Source organism: Corapipo altera, unplaced genomic scaffold, assembly GCF_003945725.1.
Source record: "Corapipo altera isolate COAL_440 unplaced genomic scaffold, ASM394572v1 2c, whole genome shotgun sequence".
Lineage (NCBI taxonomy): Eukaryota > Metazoa > Chordata > Aves > Passeriformes > Pipridae > Corapipo > Corapipo altera.
The window spans coordinates 1,447,041-1,463,426 of record NW_020884923.1 but is presented as its reverse complement, the minus strand read 5'-3'; the positions used below and the strand labels follow the sequence as shown (position 1 = coordinate 1,463,426).

Genomic DNA, 16,386 nt, shown 5'->3' with positions numbered 1-16,386 from the left:
CGCCCGGGGTGGGGCGGGCGGGATGCTCGGCGTCGCGGGGCACCATGGGAGAATCCGCGGGCGCCCGGCATGGCGGCGGCGGCGGCGGGCGGCTGAGGGGCGGCGGTGGCGGCGGCGGGGGGCGGCCATGGTGTCGCCGGCGGCGCGGCTGGTGGGGCAGGGCGTGTGGGCGGCGCTGACCGGGGGCTGGTACCACGACCCGGAGCAGGGCGCCTTCACCAACAGCTGCCACCTCTATCTGTGGCTGTTCCTGCTGACGCTGCCCATGGCCCTGCACCTGGTGAGAGGGAATGGGGGGCGAGGGGGGTGGGGGGCGCGAGGTGGGAGCCGCGGACCCCGGCCCGCAGGCAGCAGCGGCGAGGGCGTGTGCGCTGGACGGACTATACACTGACCCCTGGGGGGCTTGAAAATGGGGCATATTGGGCTTTACCTGAGCATTGGTGTCTAACTAAAGGTTAACGGGGTGAGTCCGCCGGGCGCGCTAGGCAGGGGCCGGAGCCTTAGCCCTGGAAGGAGTTGGATAGGGGTGCAGTGCTGGCCTCTGCAAGTGCTGAATGACCGTGGAGTTGTTTCTTCAATGACCGTGGGGGATATTTGTTCAAAATCTCTTTTAGAGACAGGTGTTTTTTTTCCAAGTCTGCTCCAGTCTTACCTGCTGAGAAGGGTAAATAAATGGAACAATTCAAATACCACGTAATTAACACGCCTTGCTGAATGTCACTGGTGAATCACATGGCTTTTTGTGACATGCAGCTCCCTTTGTGCAGAAGTTTAAACTTTGCAAATGAATAATAACTAGAGTTTGTTTGCTGCAATTTAGAATTTATTTTCCTGAAAAGCTTGAAACTTTTGGTCTATTTTTGTGTGTTTTCTTACTGTGTGAGAAAAGCTTAAAAGTATAGTTTGCTGGATCATTGCATCTATTCTTTGATGTGTCCTTCAGTGATTACAGCTTAAGGTTGCTTCCACTGGAAGCAGTTTCCATCCATTTGGTTCTTAGAGTGACTCAACTAAATTCTTAACTAAGTTCTGTACAAATTTTCTTTGATTGGATGAAACTTCTAAATAGGTTTATTCATCCTACATGGTCAGATATTGGCCTGATTTTCAAAAGAAAAGAGCATTTAAGAATCCCTCTGCAATCCCAGTGGAAAGCAAATTTTGTATTTTTAAACATGAATTGATATACTGTATTTTGTGGCATAGATTGCAGTGAATTCCTGTAAGGATGGCTCCTGGAGTAATGAACCAAGATAATAATATGCTTTCTTCTGATTGATAGGGTCTGTTTCCTATGCAAACCAGGAAGAGTCTTGCATTGCAGGATTTGCTATCCAAGTCTATGTGTGATTAAAAAGGAAAAAAATTGAAAGTTAACTTTTTTCCAAGTTTATGTAAGTATGTATCTGAAAAGATATGTATTTCCTTGTGGGAAACTTCTGAACTAATGACATGGACGAAGGCTTGTTACCAAGGGGTTGCACAAAAGAACGCTGGACTGTAGGTCAGAGCTAAGGTAAAACCAGGGCATTATTTAAAGGGAACGGGAGAAAATGTAACTTATCTACTGAACTCTCTTGGGCATCATCTTTGCCTATCTAGATGGACTTGCTTTTTCTGCAGAGTGGCTGACTTTCTGATGAATCATCTGGTTAAATGCAGGACTCGTGTTCTTGAGCTAACGTATTGCTGTGGGAATTCTTTGTCCTTGATAAGAATAATGCGTTTATTATGATGGCTGCTTGACAGTAATTATGTCCTTAAGTGTTTACTTGTTTTTAAGTGGCTTGATTTTAAGGCTCTGTAAACTTTATGCAAGACATCTGTTCTTGCCACTTAGAAACTTGAACTTGCTTTTTAACTAAAGGTTTTCTTTGGGGCATTTTGTTTATAATACTAAGTAATGTTTGGGGTAATATTTAGGTTACGTACTTGACAACAGTAGTTTTGGATTCAGCTAAAGCAGTCACTGATGTTTCTTGGGCAAAGTCAAAACAGATTAGAGTACTACTTTTTAAAATTTTCCTTTGCTTGGGATAATCTTACACTTTTGTCAGAGCCAGGAAGTCTCTCTGAAACAATTTGATTTGAATCAAATGGCAAAACTCATCCATCTGTTTTTAGATTTTTCACGCTGGCTCAGCAGAGGCGTGCTGACAGTAGCATCAAGAAGCTTAAAGTATCAAGTTGTTTCTGTTGTATGGATCAAGGATTTCTTTCTCTAGCTTTGTCAGCATAGCTTACTTTGGTACTGAAGATTCCTTTATTAGCTCCCCTGCCCCTGAAAATACAGATCTGTGTTTTCATCTCTTTCTTTTCTTTTTCGTTTGTCATTTGTACATTAAAATGTACATTGGATATTATTTGGAGCATCATTACTGTTAAAATCAACTTTCAAAATTATAATGAGGTCTCTTCTAACCCTACCATATCAACTCTCATAATAGAATAAGAATTAAAGTTATCTTATTCCACCAAACAGTCCGGAGTTCCTAGGTGTTTGCACACGAAAATAGTGATAATTATTTGTATTCAGGCACTGGGCTGAATTCAGACCCAGTAAAACACCAGTGACACAGAGAACTTTTACAATAAGCTATAGTACAAGCTTACAGTATATTGGGTGAGTCCCCAGAATGGCATACTGAGTATTTCTCTTGCCTTTTTTTGGACATGAAACCCTTGAACTTAGAGGATTGTTACTTCTTACGCATTAGATCTTCAAATCATGCTGTGATAGGAGAAGTACAACATGGCAGTATAAGGGTGTGGGCACATAAATTACTCAGAGGTAAACTCTAATAAACTTGCAGTGTGTCAGCTGCTTCCAGTCCCACTGGGCCATGTTTTACCCTGCTCTATCTCTCTGTAGAAGTTATCTATATATATAAATATATCTCCACAGCAGAGAGGTAGGCTAGACTGTACAGTGTGTATTTATTGTGCGATAGGATGCGTACTTAGAACTGAATGTACACCCCTAGAATGTTATTTGCTACCTGCTTTCTCATGTTTTATACTGCGTGACAGTTGGACATCTCTTAGTACTGATTTACCTTGATTAATATATAAATATTTATCTTTGGCCTCAGTGTTATATCTTCCACTCATATCTCTGCAAGCCTGATGGTAGTGGCTGACTGCATATTTGTTTGATAGGTCCCTCATTTGTGTTCTGTAGCACACCAAGACAGTGAGGACCAGATGCAGCACCGCCTTGCTTTAGATGCCTGAGGGGCTTGAACATTGGGTGGGGTACATCTGGGTCTAATCAACTAATTTTTCAGCCCAGTTTACAAGGTGTGGTATTTTGTTCAAAGGTTGCACATAATAATAAAAGATATTAGGAAGTGCATACCTCAGCCACCTCTACCTTTGTGTTACTCAAATAACATTAGTTGGGATATGAAGAACAATGTGGTCGTTCCTCTGGGAGCATCCCCTGGGCAGGCAGAAGCCCCAAGTGAAGGTACTCCGTACACAGTCGGGTCAACTCTGTTGCATTTGCAGTGGTAAGTTGGGCCACATTTGGAAAACGCCAGCCTGCATTTCTGCCTGTGACCCCACGCTATTCTGGTGCAGGGTACAACAACAGAAGCTACTGGAAAACAAAAAGTACATTATAGTAGAGTTTTTAATTGGGCAAGAGCAAAGAAAACTACAGCTTCCACAGAAATCTGTGGGAAGTCATGAAGCCTGCTTTCTAATGAATTTTTTTTTTCCTAGCTTCTAATAAGATGTCAGCTCAGTTGAAGCTTTTCCTGTCACTGGGGTGGCATCAAAAGGTCAGAGAGCTGTGTGGGTTCTTCTCATTAATGGAGGAGGTGTCCTGCTGTGACCTTGTCCCAGTGGGGTGTATTCTCTCAAAGTTTGCTGAATAACTTTTTTAATTCTTTGGCTACTTTCAACTGAGGGGATGGAGAGAGATGATGAATACACAGACGCGTGGTGTGATTATAAAACCTTGTTTCCATAGGAAACCAGGCTAATTATAACTATAGTGCATCAAAAGTGACTCTATCATCTAATTCCTCAGTGGTCTATAAGTTAATTCCTTCTTAGCGCGAGTGGATTTGATACTTTTACCTGTTTGTACCTGGGAACAACAACTGCAGTCATGCCTGATTCAGAAAATTGAGGACTTTCCATTATCAGCTTCATCTTTCTCCTAATTCCTCATGTGGACAGGGAGCAACCTGCTGGCTTGTACTGCTCAACTTGCCCCAAGATTCAGAATATTAAGGATGTACCGGCCTCGTTATACATTGAGAGACTTGGTATTGTGAGCATGCACAGCGTGTATGTGGGTAAAACACTGTGTACCTTGGACAGATGGGCAGGGAGACCACAGGCTGGCTCAGGGCACAGCTCCGGTAGGTCTGGTCACAAGGCAGGGATGAGGACATGCAGCACTCAGCATTTGCTAAAACTGACCTTCTTTTCCACTTTGAAATCTAGGAGCGTCCTTTGAGTCTGTCTTCTAGCATGCTATATGCACGCAAAGACTGCACCATTGGAAGTCTATTTTTGTTGTGTCCTCGACATTATTCATGTAATATTTATTAAACTTTACGAATGTCACCTATAAAGTACTTCTTTTCTAGTGAATCAGTCTGAGCTGTTATTTAATAACGAGCAGTCGATCTGTGCCTTGTAGTGTATAGTTTGATTCCTTGGAAGGTGAACAAATTCCTCTTAAACAAGTCATTACAGATAATTGGATATCATTCTTTGTGAAACCAAGCAATTTCTAACTCGTTTTGCAAAAACATTAGTCATAAACCACAAATTCTTCAACTCATACACCAAACCTTATACCCTGAGAACATGACCTTGCAAGTGGATCCTCTTTCTGGCCTGGATTCACTAGATGACTGAAGGGTATGCTGAGTGTCAGTATATATATACATAGTACCATGAAGTACTCTTAACAGACTAAGCCTCAACTTGTGGAAAGTCATGTCTGTCATATTAGGGATCATTGGTAATACCTACATTCTAAATAGCTTCTCTACTTTTGTGCAATAGATTCTTTGTATCTGAATCAGAATAGTCACAAAAAAGGATTTGCCTGAAGATTTTCACATGTACATCTTGAGGGTATGAGGTCCCACTAAGCCAAAAGTACCATCAGAATAGCAACCCACTTGCTTGTAACAACACAGAAATGATTCAACATATTAATTTCAACATCAAGATAAATGCAGTGACTTGTTTTAAAGATGAAGTAAGCTTGCCTTGTTCCCTATCCTTTACCTGTGTGGTCGGTGTGATTTATTTATGAATCTGAAAAAACGATAGATTTACTCCCAAAGTAAAGACCATTCTTAAAAATTAACTGCAGTAGGCTTTTAGCAAATCCTCAGTATTGAAAATCTTACTTTTTGGGGTTGGTTGGTTTGTTGCTTGGCTTTTTTTGTTGTTGTTGTGCAGGGATATAGTAAAGCTCTGTTTAAAAAACCTAAAACTTGAGGAGAGATTGAATTCATTGTGAGACTGCAGCTCTGTTGTGACAATACATAAGGGTGTTCCATGACTATAATGACTAACTCTGATTATAACTGCGAGTGTTCATTGCTGTGATTTGCCCTTTACTGTAAGGAAGCATTTATATATAAAAATGTTGTTACTATGTCCTGTCTGTGAAAGAACTATACAGACTATAGTTGAACTGTAATTAATTTTAATGATTAAGAACTATGATGCTCATCTCAGATCAGCAAACAGATCACAGACAGCTGCAAATTAACAATTATCTACTTTAGAAAAATAATTCAAAGAGGTTGTGTCATGGTTTAATCCCAGCTGGCAATTAAGCACCACACAGCCAAATGCTCACTCCTCCAGCCTAAGCCAGGGCAGGCTGCCCCTCCAAATGCATTTTATTAATTTGTTTTGACTAGTCCTGACTAATTATTTGAAATTCTTCGCACCGTAAGATACATGAGAACATGTTATGAGGTGTTAGAAGAACGGCATCAAACCACGGCATTTTACTGTTGAGTCATAACTGAGATTCAGGCTAAGATGACAGAATTTTTCTAAAGGGGTTTCCTGTTTGTAGATAACTAATGTTTTATTTTATTTCTGTATTTTTATAAATTCATAGTGTAGGGAAGGCTGCAGCTGCATTAACATGGGAATGCAGTATTTTAAAAAAATTTTACAGTGTTTGTCAATTGTGAGATTTACTGATTTTTGATAATAAATAATAACCACAGCTAATCAAAAGAATAGATCTCGTGAAGTGGTTTGAAATGTGAAGAAACTTCTAGACTTTTTTTGTGAGCAGAACTCAATCTATATAGCGTATTTAAAAATTTTAGCAGCGTCTTCTCAAAGCAAACTGTTATCATTATGTCTTTATAATTTCCTTCTGTAGGCTTTTCCAGCAAATGCAGTTACAGTTTTTGTGTACTGCAGCTTGGTGACAGTGTTCTTCACGGTAATAAAGGTGATCAGCTACCGTTTGCACCTTATGTTTGATAAAGGCGAAGTAATTCAACAAAAGCTCTCAAGACAAAATGGAAGGCAATGTAAAGAGGTTCAAAAAGGAGAAGCAGTTCAGTCCTCTAATTGTAGGTAAGCTTTTCATTGCATTGCTGGCACATTCTGTAAAATGGATGTTTGCACTATGGTCCTGCATGGCAGAAATGTCTGTTGACTGTATGAAAACTCCTTACAGTTGTGTGAGGAATGGCACTTCTAAAAACCTGGTTAGTGCTTTTATATTCCATAGCTGAAGCCTGCTCGTGGTGAAGCAGGCAGAGCTGCACCTGATTCAGAGGTGGAGCAGCAGCCGGGTACCACGGAGGTGATAAGAAGAGACATGTACTGGAGCTGCTAAAAGATCCTGGAGAAAACCTGGGAGAAGTTTTCTGGGGAAGCCTCACACGCGTGCTCTTTCCTCTTCCTGCTGTGCTTACCTTCTGGGAAGAGGCGAGGAAGTGGCACGCACCTTTTGGCAAAGGAAACACTTTAATATCACAGCTTTTGAACCCTGAGCTCATGTTGCCTTTGTGTGCTTGTAGTAACTTCCTTAGATCACAACCTAGATGTGTTAGTTGCTTTTCCCCCTCGCGTTTTATTGTGACTGCTTGTGATGCTTTTGTGTCCTGTTCAATGAGGAAAGCTAGTACCACTTTTATTTCTCAAGGGCATTTGGTAGGTATTTGTAGCTTCTCTGCTGAGGAGCCAAGTACTCTTTTCTGCAAATAATCAATCCAGGTTGTGATGTATTAAAGCTAAAAATAGTATTGATCTGAAGACTAGTACTGACATTTTCCAGATTTGTGTTTAAGTAGAATGTACCACTGTACATTCTTTGGAATGAATGGAGACCTCTCCTGCTGGTTTTTCAAGCTTGAGTCATACAAACAAATGAAGCTGTTAAGTGGCTTCTAGTGATCTCAGATGTTATAACAGATGTGAAAAATGCTGAATTGAGGTACATCCAGCAGAGACAGCAGCACAGAAATTTCTAAACAAAGCTTAAACTGAGTAGCTGTTAAAACTGCCAGTCAAGCTTCAAGCGAGAGCTCTGTATAAAAGAACTTCGGGTGTTTTTTGGTGTATTTGCAGTTGCTACTGCTGTCTCTGTGCCAGCTGAGTAGTATCGAGATTGTTTATATACCTTTGCACTGCTGCTTTTTGGTGTCTTTCCACATGCTCATCTGTGTTATACTCCTGGCAGTGATGTTGCTGGAGATGTCAAGGTCTGACTGCAATGTGACTGTTCTGAGAAATGCCTCTTATATGTGCCACTAACCATACAAGGTTTTTATTTTAGATGGGGTTGTCTTTCAGGCTCTGTTTTGACTAAGAAGTAGAGGTAGAATCACTTAAAACTTGCATGTTAAATCACATGACTATTCCTCCTAGATTGGTTTGTGAATGCACAACATTCCATTATTTAGTACTTGATCAGAAAATAAAGAACTTACTGTTATTTTGACTAGACAGATGACAGAGTTTTTTAAATAGACCCTCGTAGTTGGCAGGTTGGTTAAACAAGTTTTTGAAACCAGTTTACTATGGAAAAAACTTTGTGGAAAGATAAATAATTTTATAGCTTGTATAGAGCTGTGGGGTTTTAAAAAAAAGTTTTTTTGCAAAAAAACAACCACGCAAACAAACAGAAAAGCCCAATCCCCCACTTTTTGACATTTCACTGTGGTGGTTTTTTGGTTGTTTTCTTTCTAGCTGAATTTTTGTTGTGTTATGCCTGAGAAAAAGAACATTTGTAGGTTTTAATTAGTAAACTTTGTCCAAAAATACTTGCTTATATCCGTGGAAAAGTTCATAGAAAATATGTGCAAAAAGAGTTAGTGGATACTTTAATGCACCCACAAAGAAAGTGATCAACAAATTGCCTTATAGCATATGAGATTAGTAATGGATATATGTTTTCTTCACCCAAACCAGAGCAAAAACTTTGTTTTGTGGTCTAGTGATTATATTAATACACACTGTGTTGCATTTCAAGTAATTGTTTTATAGGAGGCTTGTAAATAAAGAGGCAGTTAGATAATCAATACGTACACAAGGACATAAAAAGCAAAAATTGTGAAAGGAGTAAGATTTGGTTGTTATGTAAGAAGCCCCAAACAGTCTTTTTTTGTGCCAATAAATCTGTGTGTGTGTCAGGCAGGCCAAACGGCATTATATATGCATAGGGAGTTTGAAGAGATGTCATTTTATTTCTCATAACTCTACTTCTGAAAACACCAGAGTCATTTTATATTGAAGGATTTTTATTAATTTATTTTTATCAAGTTGTTATGGTAAGGGGGGAGGTGCAGAAGGGGGCTACAGTATTTTTACAGCCCTGTGCTTTTATCATTGGAGGGGAAAGTTGTGCTGTCACTTTGCTGTGCTACTTGTTCCTATTCTGTTTCTACTCCTCAGCTACTTCCTAAAACACACTGTGATCCACTGGGCTAAGAAGCATTGCTTTATTTTTCATTTGCTTACTTTTCAGCAATAACACAGGGGATAATGTCATTGTTGAGACCAGCCAGAATGATTCTACCCAAACAATTCCCGACAGTTCGAGGGTACAGGCTCTGCACTCGCAGAACTCTTCTGGAGCAATGGTTAGTATGTGGTTTTCTGTAATAGTGTCTTCACTTTGTGCAGTCTATAGCTTACTACACGGAGTTTTGTATTGCCAGGTACTGATCACCCCAAGGAGGAGGGGTGATTCTGTGGATCTACTAGGTATACAGCTGCTGTCGGTCAGCCTTGTCCTGAAGGTTTGGTTTTGCAGAGCTGAAACTGGCATGCATAATTCTGCCCTTCTTAAGAGGGATCTGTCTGCTCCTGCTATAGATAGCAAATAGCCTTTGTAAATATTGCCAAGAGCAACTAGTGTCTTGTGGCTGCTTTGAGAGAAGGTAGAGGTTAATGCAATCAGAGCAGCCTCTCATTGCCTCTGAAAGGATCTGCTTCTGGAGCATTAATAATTTGATTTTGTGTAACTAGACTTATGCTTATAAAATGAACCAAACATGCCTTGAGTATTTAAACATAAAAACACAAAAACCATTTAAATCTAGGAGATGTCTACGGGAGGTTAAAAGTATATGCATGTGCATTCCATGCCATTGGCCATGCTTTCTAAATCAATAGTGTATGAAGTGATGAAGGGGATGTATGTAAATGTTATTAAAGAAAACAATAGGAAAACATCATGAGAAGATTGAACAGTTAAGTATTCAAAAAATTAAGAAACAGAATAATGCTGACTGTGTCATCTTAAACTACTCCCTATGTATACTGTGATGAAGTGTTTAATTATGTGATCCCATGCTATTTTTTTCTACAGGACTCCTGCCTCAGTCAGTGCAGAGGATGGTTAGTGATCTCTGAATAAGTGGCTACTTGATACTTCATTCTGTCTTCATATTCCTCCATACCCCCCACCTTATTCCGATTTACTACAAATTATTAAAATCTTGGTCTGAATCAGAACTATTTCCTCATTTCCTGGAGTGTTTTTACCCTTTTGTAGCATCTGTATGATTCACAGACATTAATAGTTGTTTTGGGTTTTTGATGAGGTAAAATACTTTTTCACCTTGTTTCTGTCTTAGTCTCCAGTATTCTAGTATTTGTCCATTCTACAAACCTATTTCTTCTTGGGATCTTATCCTAGTCTCTCACTTCCAAACATGTAGATTGGGTCTTGTCAAATGAAGTCTCTTGTTCATGCTGGCAGGATACCACCATGGAATTTTAAAAAATAATAATTATTTCCTCTTGGTTTTGGTGCCTGTCAGTCAGAAGAGAGCCACATTCATTTTTCCCAATGGCTTTAATTTCTCATTATGCACTTAGGCTGTTGAATTTAGACTCCTGAAGTATTCCTCTGGAGTACTGTGTTTAGTTTTGAGCTCCCCAGTTAGTTCCCCTGGACACTGATGAGAAACCAGCAGAATCCACCAAGGTGATTGAAGAATGAGGTACATGATGTCTGAGGACAGGCAAATGGATGATTTATCAATTATAATGCTAAAACCGTTCATAAAACTAGAAGAAGAGCTTACTGCTATCTTTAGCTTTCCAATGGTAAGGTACACAGAAAATTGAGCACACTCTTCTTGGAGGTGCCCAGTGACAGGATAAGAAAGAGTGGCTGCAACTTGCAGCCAGAGAAAGCTACAGTCAGATTAATTAGATTTAATGTCTTTTGTGTGTACTTGTTTTCTTGTTTGTTGGGGTTTTTTTTTCCCTACTGAGGGAGTGGTCAAATACTGGAAGAAGTTTTCCAGAGAAGTTGTGAAATCTCCATCTTTGGAGATTTTCAAGACTCTGTTGGAGATGGCCCTGAGCAACCTGCTCAAACTGTACCTGCTTTGAGTGTGTGTGTGTGGCAGAGGGGATTCTGACTAAATGACCTCCAAGGCTTCCTTAGAATCTAAATGATTCTATAATAATTTAATGTCTCTGTCCTCTAGTTTTCATCTGAGAAATTGTTACCAAGGACTAGACACCAAACTTTTCATTCTAGTGCTTTCGAAACGTATAGCTGGGAAAGTGGAACAGATGAACACTTTCTATTCATTAATGACTAAAAAAAAATTTATCTGGATTAGGCACTACAAAATTATTTTCTTAAAAGAAAAACAGATCTTTCTTTTCCCCTCCCTCCCCAAGCATCACACACAGTTGCAATGATGCAATTTGGAGCATGACTGTTCTAGAACCATCTCCCTCACCCACCCTTTGCATTTTGTGAAAGGTACATGTTCAAATTTCAGTGATGTTAAGCAATGTACCAGTGCTGTAATTAACCTTTGATTAGATAGCTATTGCATTGATAGTTGTTTTTTTCCGCAGCAGAATGTAATACATGCCCATACTAACCTTGTATGTTTCCTTTTATTTTTCTAGGAGCTGCCAACGCGGGAAACTATTGAAGATCTTAGAGGTATCGTAAAGGTTTTATAAATCCCTTAAACCACTGTTCACTCATTGCTTGACACAAGAGGGGATAATTCTGTGAAACATTTTCGTTTTGATACTAGCTTCTTCTTGAGCTATTTTGATTATTTAAGTTAAATAGACATGCTGCTGCCCTTGTCCTGACCTGGAAGCGTCCCGGCTTGCTTTTATAGTATTTCTCATGTAGCTAGCAAAAAGCTCCTTGCTTAGGAACGGTTTTAAGCAGCTACATCATCTGTGCTTTCTTTCCTCTGGATCAGATTTTGCTAGCTAAAGAGCATACTTCAATGATGCATAGTGTTCATGTTTTTGAGACCTAACTCCCATATGTTTTCTAATTAGGTGTTATGGTATTAGAAGACCAGGCTTCACCACCAGTTTCGTCTACCTCACCGTGTATCAAAGCAGATATATTACCTGTTTATACAACCTCCACTTCAGGTGCCACTACATCAGCAATAGTGACAAAACCAGCTGCTATGGAAACACTTTCTGGTAATGAAATAAATGAAAAAGGAGTGAACGAACAGTCATGTGGACAGCATGGATCCCAAGATATTCTTGTGGACAGAGACGGAGCTAAAAACTTCTCCAATATTTCTTCATCGCAAGGTGATATTTTAAGGACTGGAGTTTCTTCAGAGGCATGGGACAGTGAAAATTCAGTTATCTCAGACCATATGAGTAATCCTAAAAGCTACAAAAGAGAGAAATTGCCAGATGGATCACCACAGACAGGCTTTACTGGTAACTGCCCACAGTGCAATGCCATTGCAACCAAAGATCACGAGCACATGGAAGGTTCTTGCAATGCCAGTAATACCACTGAGGACCCTGATTGCTCAGACAGCGAGGCTGCTGTTGCAGTTGTGGACAACTCACTTCCTGGGGACCAGCTATGTGAGCCCATTAAAATTGTCATCACAATGAGTACTACACCAAACACCACCCTCAGTGACTTACCGGGATCTGTCCACTTAAAGGCTCTGGAAACAGAGAAAACAAGCTCAGCCCTTGATTCTGATATAGTTAGAGCAGGTTGGCCAAGTCAGCAAACTAGTGATCAGCTCAGAATCCCCGTTATCACTTTTGACCTGTCTGATGACAGTAAAGGTAAGGCTTGCCCAGAACTTAGTGAAAGCGAAAGAACTCCAGAAATGTTAAGGGCAGAGCTGTCATCCAATCAATGCTCTGGATATGAATCGGGTGATGCAGTAAAGGAGCACAGCAACCTAGCAAATACACCTTTAGAAACTAACACTCGTTCGGAGCCAAATCAGGAAAGTGCTTCGGAAAATGTCCAGACTGTAGATTTAACTTCTAAGGAAGACCTGCACAACCTAGACCTGCAGTCCTGTAGAACTGCTCATGAAAAGAGGCACATGCGGGTGTTGAGTGTAGACAGTGGGACAGATGTGCTTTTAAGTAAGAATTTCGTGGATGTGTCTGACAAGGAAAAGACCTTACCAACTTCTAAATCAGATCTAGAAGCTAAAGAAGGACAGATGCCCAATGAATCTAACTTTCTAGAATTTGTCTCCCTCTTGGAATCCATTAATACCTCAAAGATGAAGACATCTAATCAGTCCAGTGTCAAAACGGAGACGACAAAGGAAAATGGGCTTGTTGGAGGTATTATGCATGGCTTACAATTCTTTTGGAAAAAGGATGTTGTGACTAGTTAGATTATTTATAGGCCCTTAGTTGGCCATCTGCAGTAGGGCAGATTCTCAGAGGAAGACTGGTTTTGCTAATAGGGTCAGGGTAGGATTGAACATGGTGGGACAAAGTGATTTAGTGAAAGTGTGATAGTGTCAGATCAGTTCTTTCATATTTTTATTTTCTGAAAAGGTTTTCCTTTGGGAAATGTAATAATAAGCTTAGTAGGTGTCCAGTATGTATCTAGTATTCTGTACTAGAATAGTGCTCCTGGATTGTTGGAATACCACAAGTATCTTGCAAAAATGTATATAGCTATAGCATTACACCTGCCCTTGGCCATCTTACCAGGTGCACATTGAATAGTTGACTGTGTGTGCCTCTAAGTATGTAGAAAGCTGGAATTGTGACTGGTGATAGTTCAACTTTCAGAAAACACATATGTGCACACATGCAGATATACCTTAACTTCCTGCATGGTTGTAGGTTGCTTAACTAAAAAAAAAATTAAAAAAAAAGGAAAAATCATGTATTTGTTCTCAATAGGTAAGAGTTTTGATTTTCAGTTACTTTAAGGTAAACTATTTGAAGTTTAAGGAGGAAACTTGGGTGGGTGTTTTCAATGAAAGCCACTAGTATTTTAATGAAAAATAGTGTATTCCCATGCAAGTTCCCAATTAATTAAAGGGCTTTACTTTAAAACATAAAAAAAGTATCAACCAGCTAATTAAAAAAAATATATATGGTATAATTTATACCTCTTGTATAGAAATATCTGGTTTTAATCAGGATTCTCATTGTTATCACTGAACTCTGTGGCCCCTTTCTGTTAGGAAGGATTATTTTTTGTAGTGTCTCTAGCAGCTCTCTAGGTAAAGTTAGTAGGGGCATTTAATGAGGATGTGAGATACAGTGTAGTGAAGGCACAAGCAATCTTGGAGTATTTGCCAAGTGACCAGCATGATCAGTTTAGAAGATCTGGGCCAAAGTGAAATAAGACAACCTGTATTTTCCCCTTCTCCAAAATGTTTGGTTTACATTAGATCCTATAATAAGCTGTTTTAAGACAGCCTAAGAGTATGCCATTTCAATACCTAGTTTGCCTGGGAGGTAAGAAACTTAATGGCGCCCAGAAGAACAGCTTGGCATTCCTATTTTACCTGCTCCGTGCTCTCCTGCCTTGTTCCTGGAAGAACCTTCCATTACATGAAAACCTCACAGCTGACTTAAAAGTTTGTCAGCTTTTTTAAGAAACTAATGTGAAATCTGTACTTTTACTTTCTTGAAAAAACACAAGTAGACTTACCTTCTCAGTGTGTTATTTTCCTTTAGATTTCATGTACCTTTCACTGTGTCTTTACTAAAGTCTACCCTCTTGTCTGTCCTATCCAGTGCATTAGACCCTTATCACATTCCATCTTTCACTTGTGTCCATTTTTCTTCCACTTTATATTTCCAGTTCTATGCTTTTCCTTCTCTGTTCATCCCTTCTCAGTTTAGCCACTCCCCTCCTGTGCATTCTCCGAATTTGCCTTCCTCTTCATATTGGTTCTCTCTCATCTTTTCCTGTGTTCTTCCTGGCAATCCACACTGTTGCTTTTTCAGGCTTTTCCACTCTGTTGAGCCTGCCTAAAGCTGTTGCCTCCCCACAGCTTGCATTCAGTTTTCCTGTACTCACCCTCTTCTCCATGCTCCACTCAAATTTTGCTCCTCCTAGACCTGATGCCTCTCTTCTGGTCTATCTTAGCCATCTCTCATGCCCTCTCAGGCTGTTTATTCTTCAGAGCAGTTTCTGTCCTGCTCTGTTGAGTTTATCAGCCTGCCTAGCTGGCTCCAGTCTATTCTCTATGGTTGCACATATATGCTGAGCAAGCCCTGCTTCTAAATGGAGCCCTGCTGAGCCCAGAGAGCCCTGATGTGTCCCTGGGTTGCAGGGTCACCTGTCTGTGCATGCAGTATGCTGCAGCATGCAGCAATATGAGGGGTGTAGCAAGTAGATTGTGATTTTTTTGCTGTTCCTCCATCATAAAACAGGAGCATTTACACAATAATTTTACTTCTGTGTGGTGTGACTTCGCTAGAAAATGATAATCAAAGTTCAGGGGAAAGTTTAAATAAAAAAATAAAGCATGCAGCTAATCTGCAAAGGGCTTTCAGACATGTATCCTTGGATAATATGAACAGGCAAGGTTGCTGCATAAAAGAAAGCAATGGGCAATCAAAATAAGTCAGACTCAGATTCCATAGTGACCATAGAAACTCAACCCTAAACCCCAAACTTTATTAATATATGTGTAGTTATTGTGCTTTAGATCTGGCAAACAAGATTCTTGTTGTTGAAATATGAGATCCTGAGGAAACAGTAGGATTCTGGTCTTCCCTTAAACCAAGCTCTTAGTGATTTGAACTGAATTTCATAGAATCATAGAATGGTTCGGGTTGGAAGGGACCTTAAAGATTATCTAGTTCCAAACCCCTGCCATGGTCAGGGACACCTTCTGCTAGGCCAGGGTGCTCAGAGGCCTGTTCAGCCTGGCCTTGAACACGTTCGGGGATGGGGCATTCACAGCTTCTCTGGGCAGGCTGTTCCAGTGCCTCAAGACCCTCACAGTAGATAATTTCTTCCTAACATCTAATCTAAACCTTCCTATATTCCTATTTTCTTAAGTCTGTGCTTTTGTGAGATGGTGAAGCTGAGCTGCATACGTGTGTAATTAAGCATCCCTGCTTGTTTCCAGTGTGGACCCCACAAGAGTCACCCTGGAGCAGGAATGGGACTGGGAAGGGGGTGCCCTGCAGGAGCAGAGATGGTGTCTGTGACTCATGCACCTTGCTGTGGGAAAAAGAGACTCAATCTGAACTTGAGCTTGGGAGAGGTAGTTCAAAGGCAGTTATTTTTAAGAGCAAGTAGGCTTTGTTTTCTAGCCTAGTCAGAATGTGCTGTTTGCTAAAATAAATTACTGTCATTACTGAGAGCTTCCCCACAGCAAGACTGAATTTTAGGAATGAGAAAGCCTTTAATTTGTTTACAACTTTGCAATTGCAAATATGCTTTAACAAAATAGCATCTTGGAACAGATCTGAATAAACATTATTCCCACATTAGAGTGATTGTTCAAAAAAAAAGTGTGTGTGAATACAGAGCAAGTCAAGCTATGCACCAGTTGTTTTGAGGGAGGAGGTTGGGTTTTTTTGTTTTTCATTCTTTTAACCTTGCAAACTGTCTAATTGGCAAAAGCTAAAAATAGATATCTGGTCCAAATGAGCATGAAATGCACCCCA

At 40.2% G+C, this 16,386-nt stretch overlaps 1 protein-coding gene across 1 annotated transcript in view; it reads left to right on the top strand.

Moving 5' to 3' along the window:
- Positions 1-127: 127 nt before the first annotated feature.
- Positions 128-16,386, top strand: part of PCNX2 (pecanex 2) — a 156,032-nt gene continuing 139,773 nt past the window's right edge. Inside the window, exons 1-5 of the mRNA XM_027657281.1 lie at positions 128-280; positions 6,383-6,582; positions 8,981-9,095; positions 11,395-11,431; positions 11,788-13,077. Of these exons, the coding sequence (XP_027513082.1) occupies positions 128-280; positions 6,383-6,582; positions 8,981-9,095; positions 11,395-11,431; positions 11,788-13,077 (1,795 nt within the window). The remainder of the gene's footprint in view (positions 281-6,382; positions 6,583-8,980; positions 9,096-11,394; positions 11,432-11,787; positions 13,078-16,386) is intronic.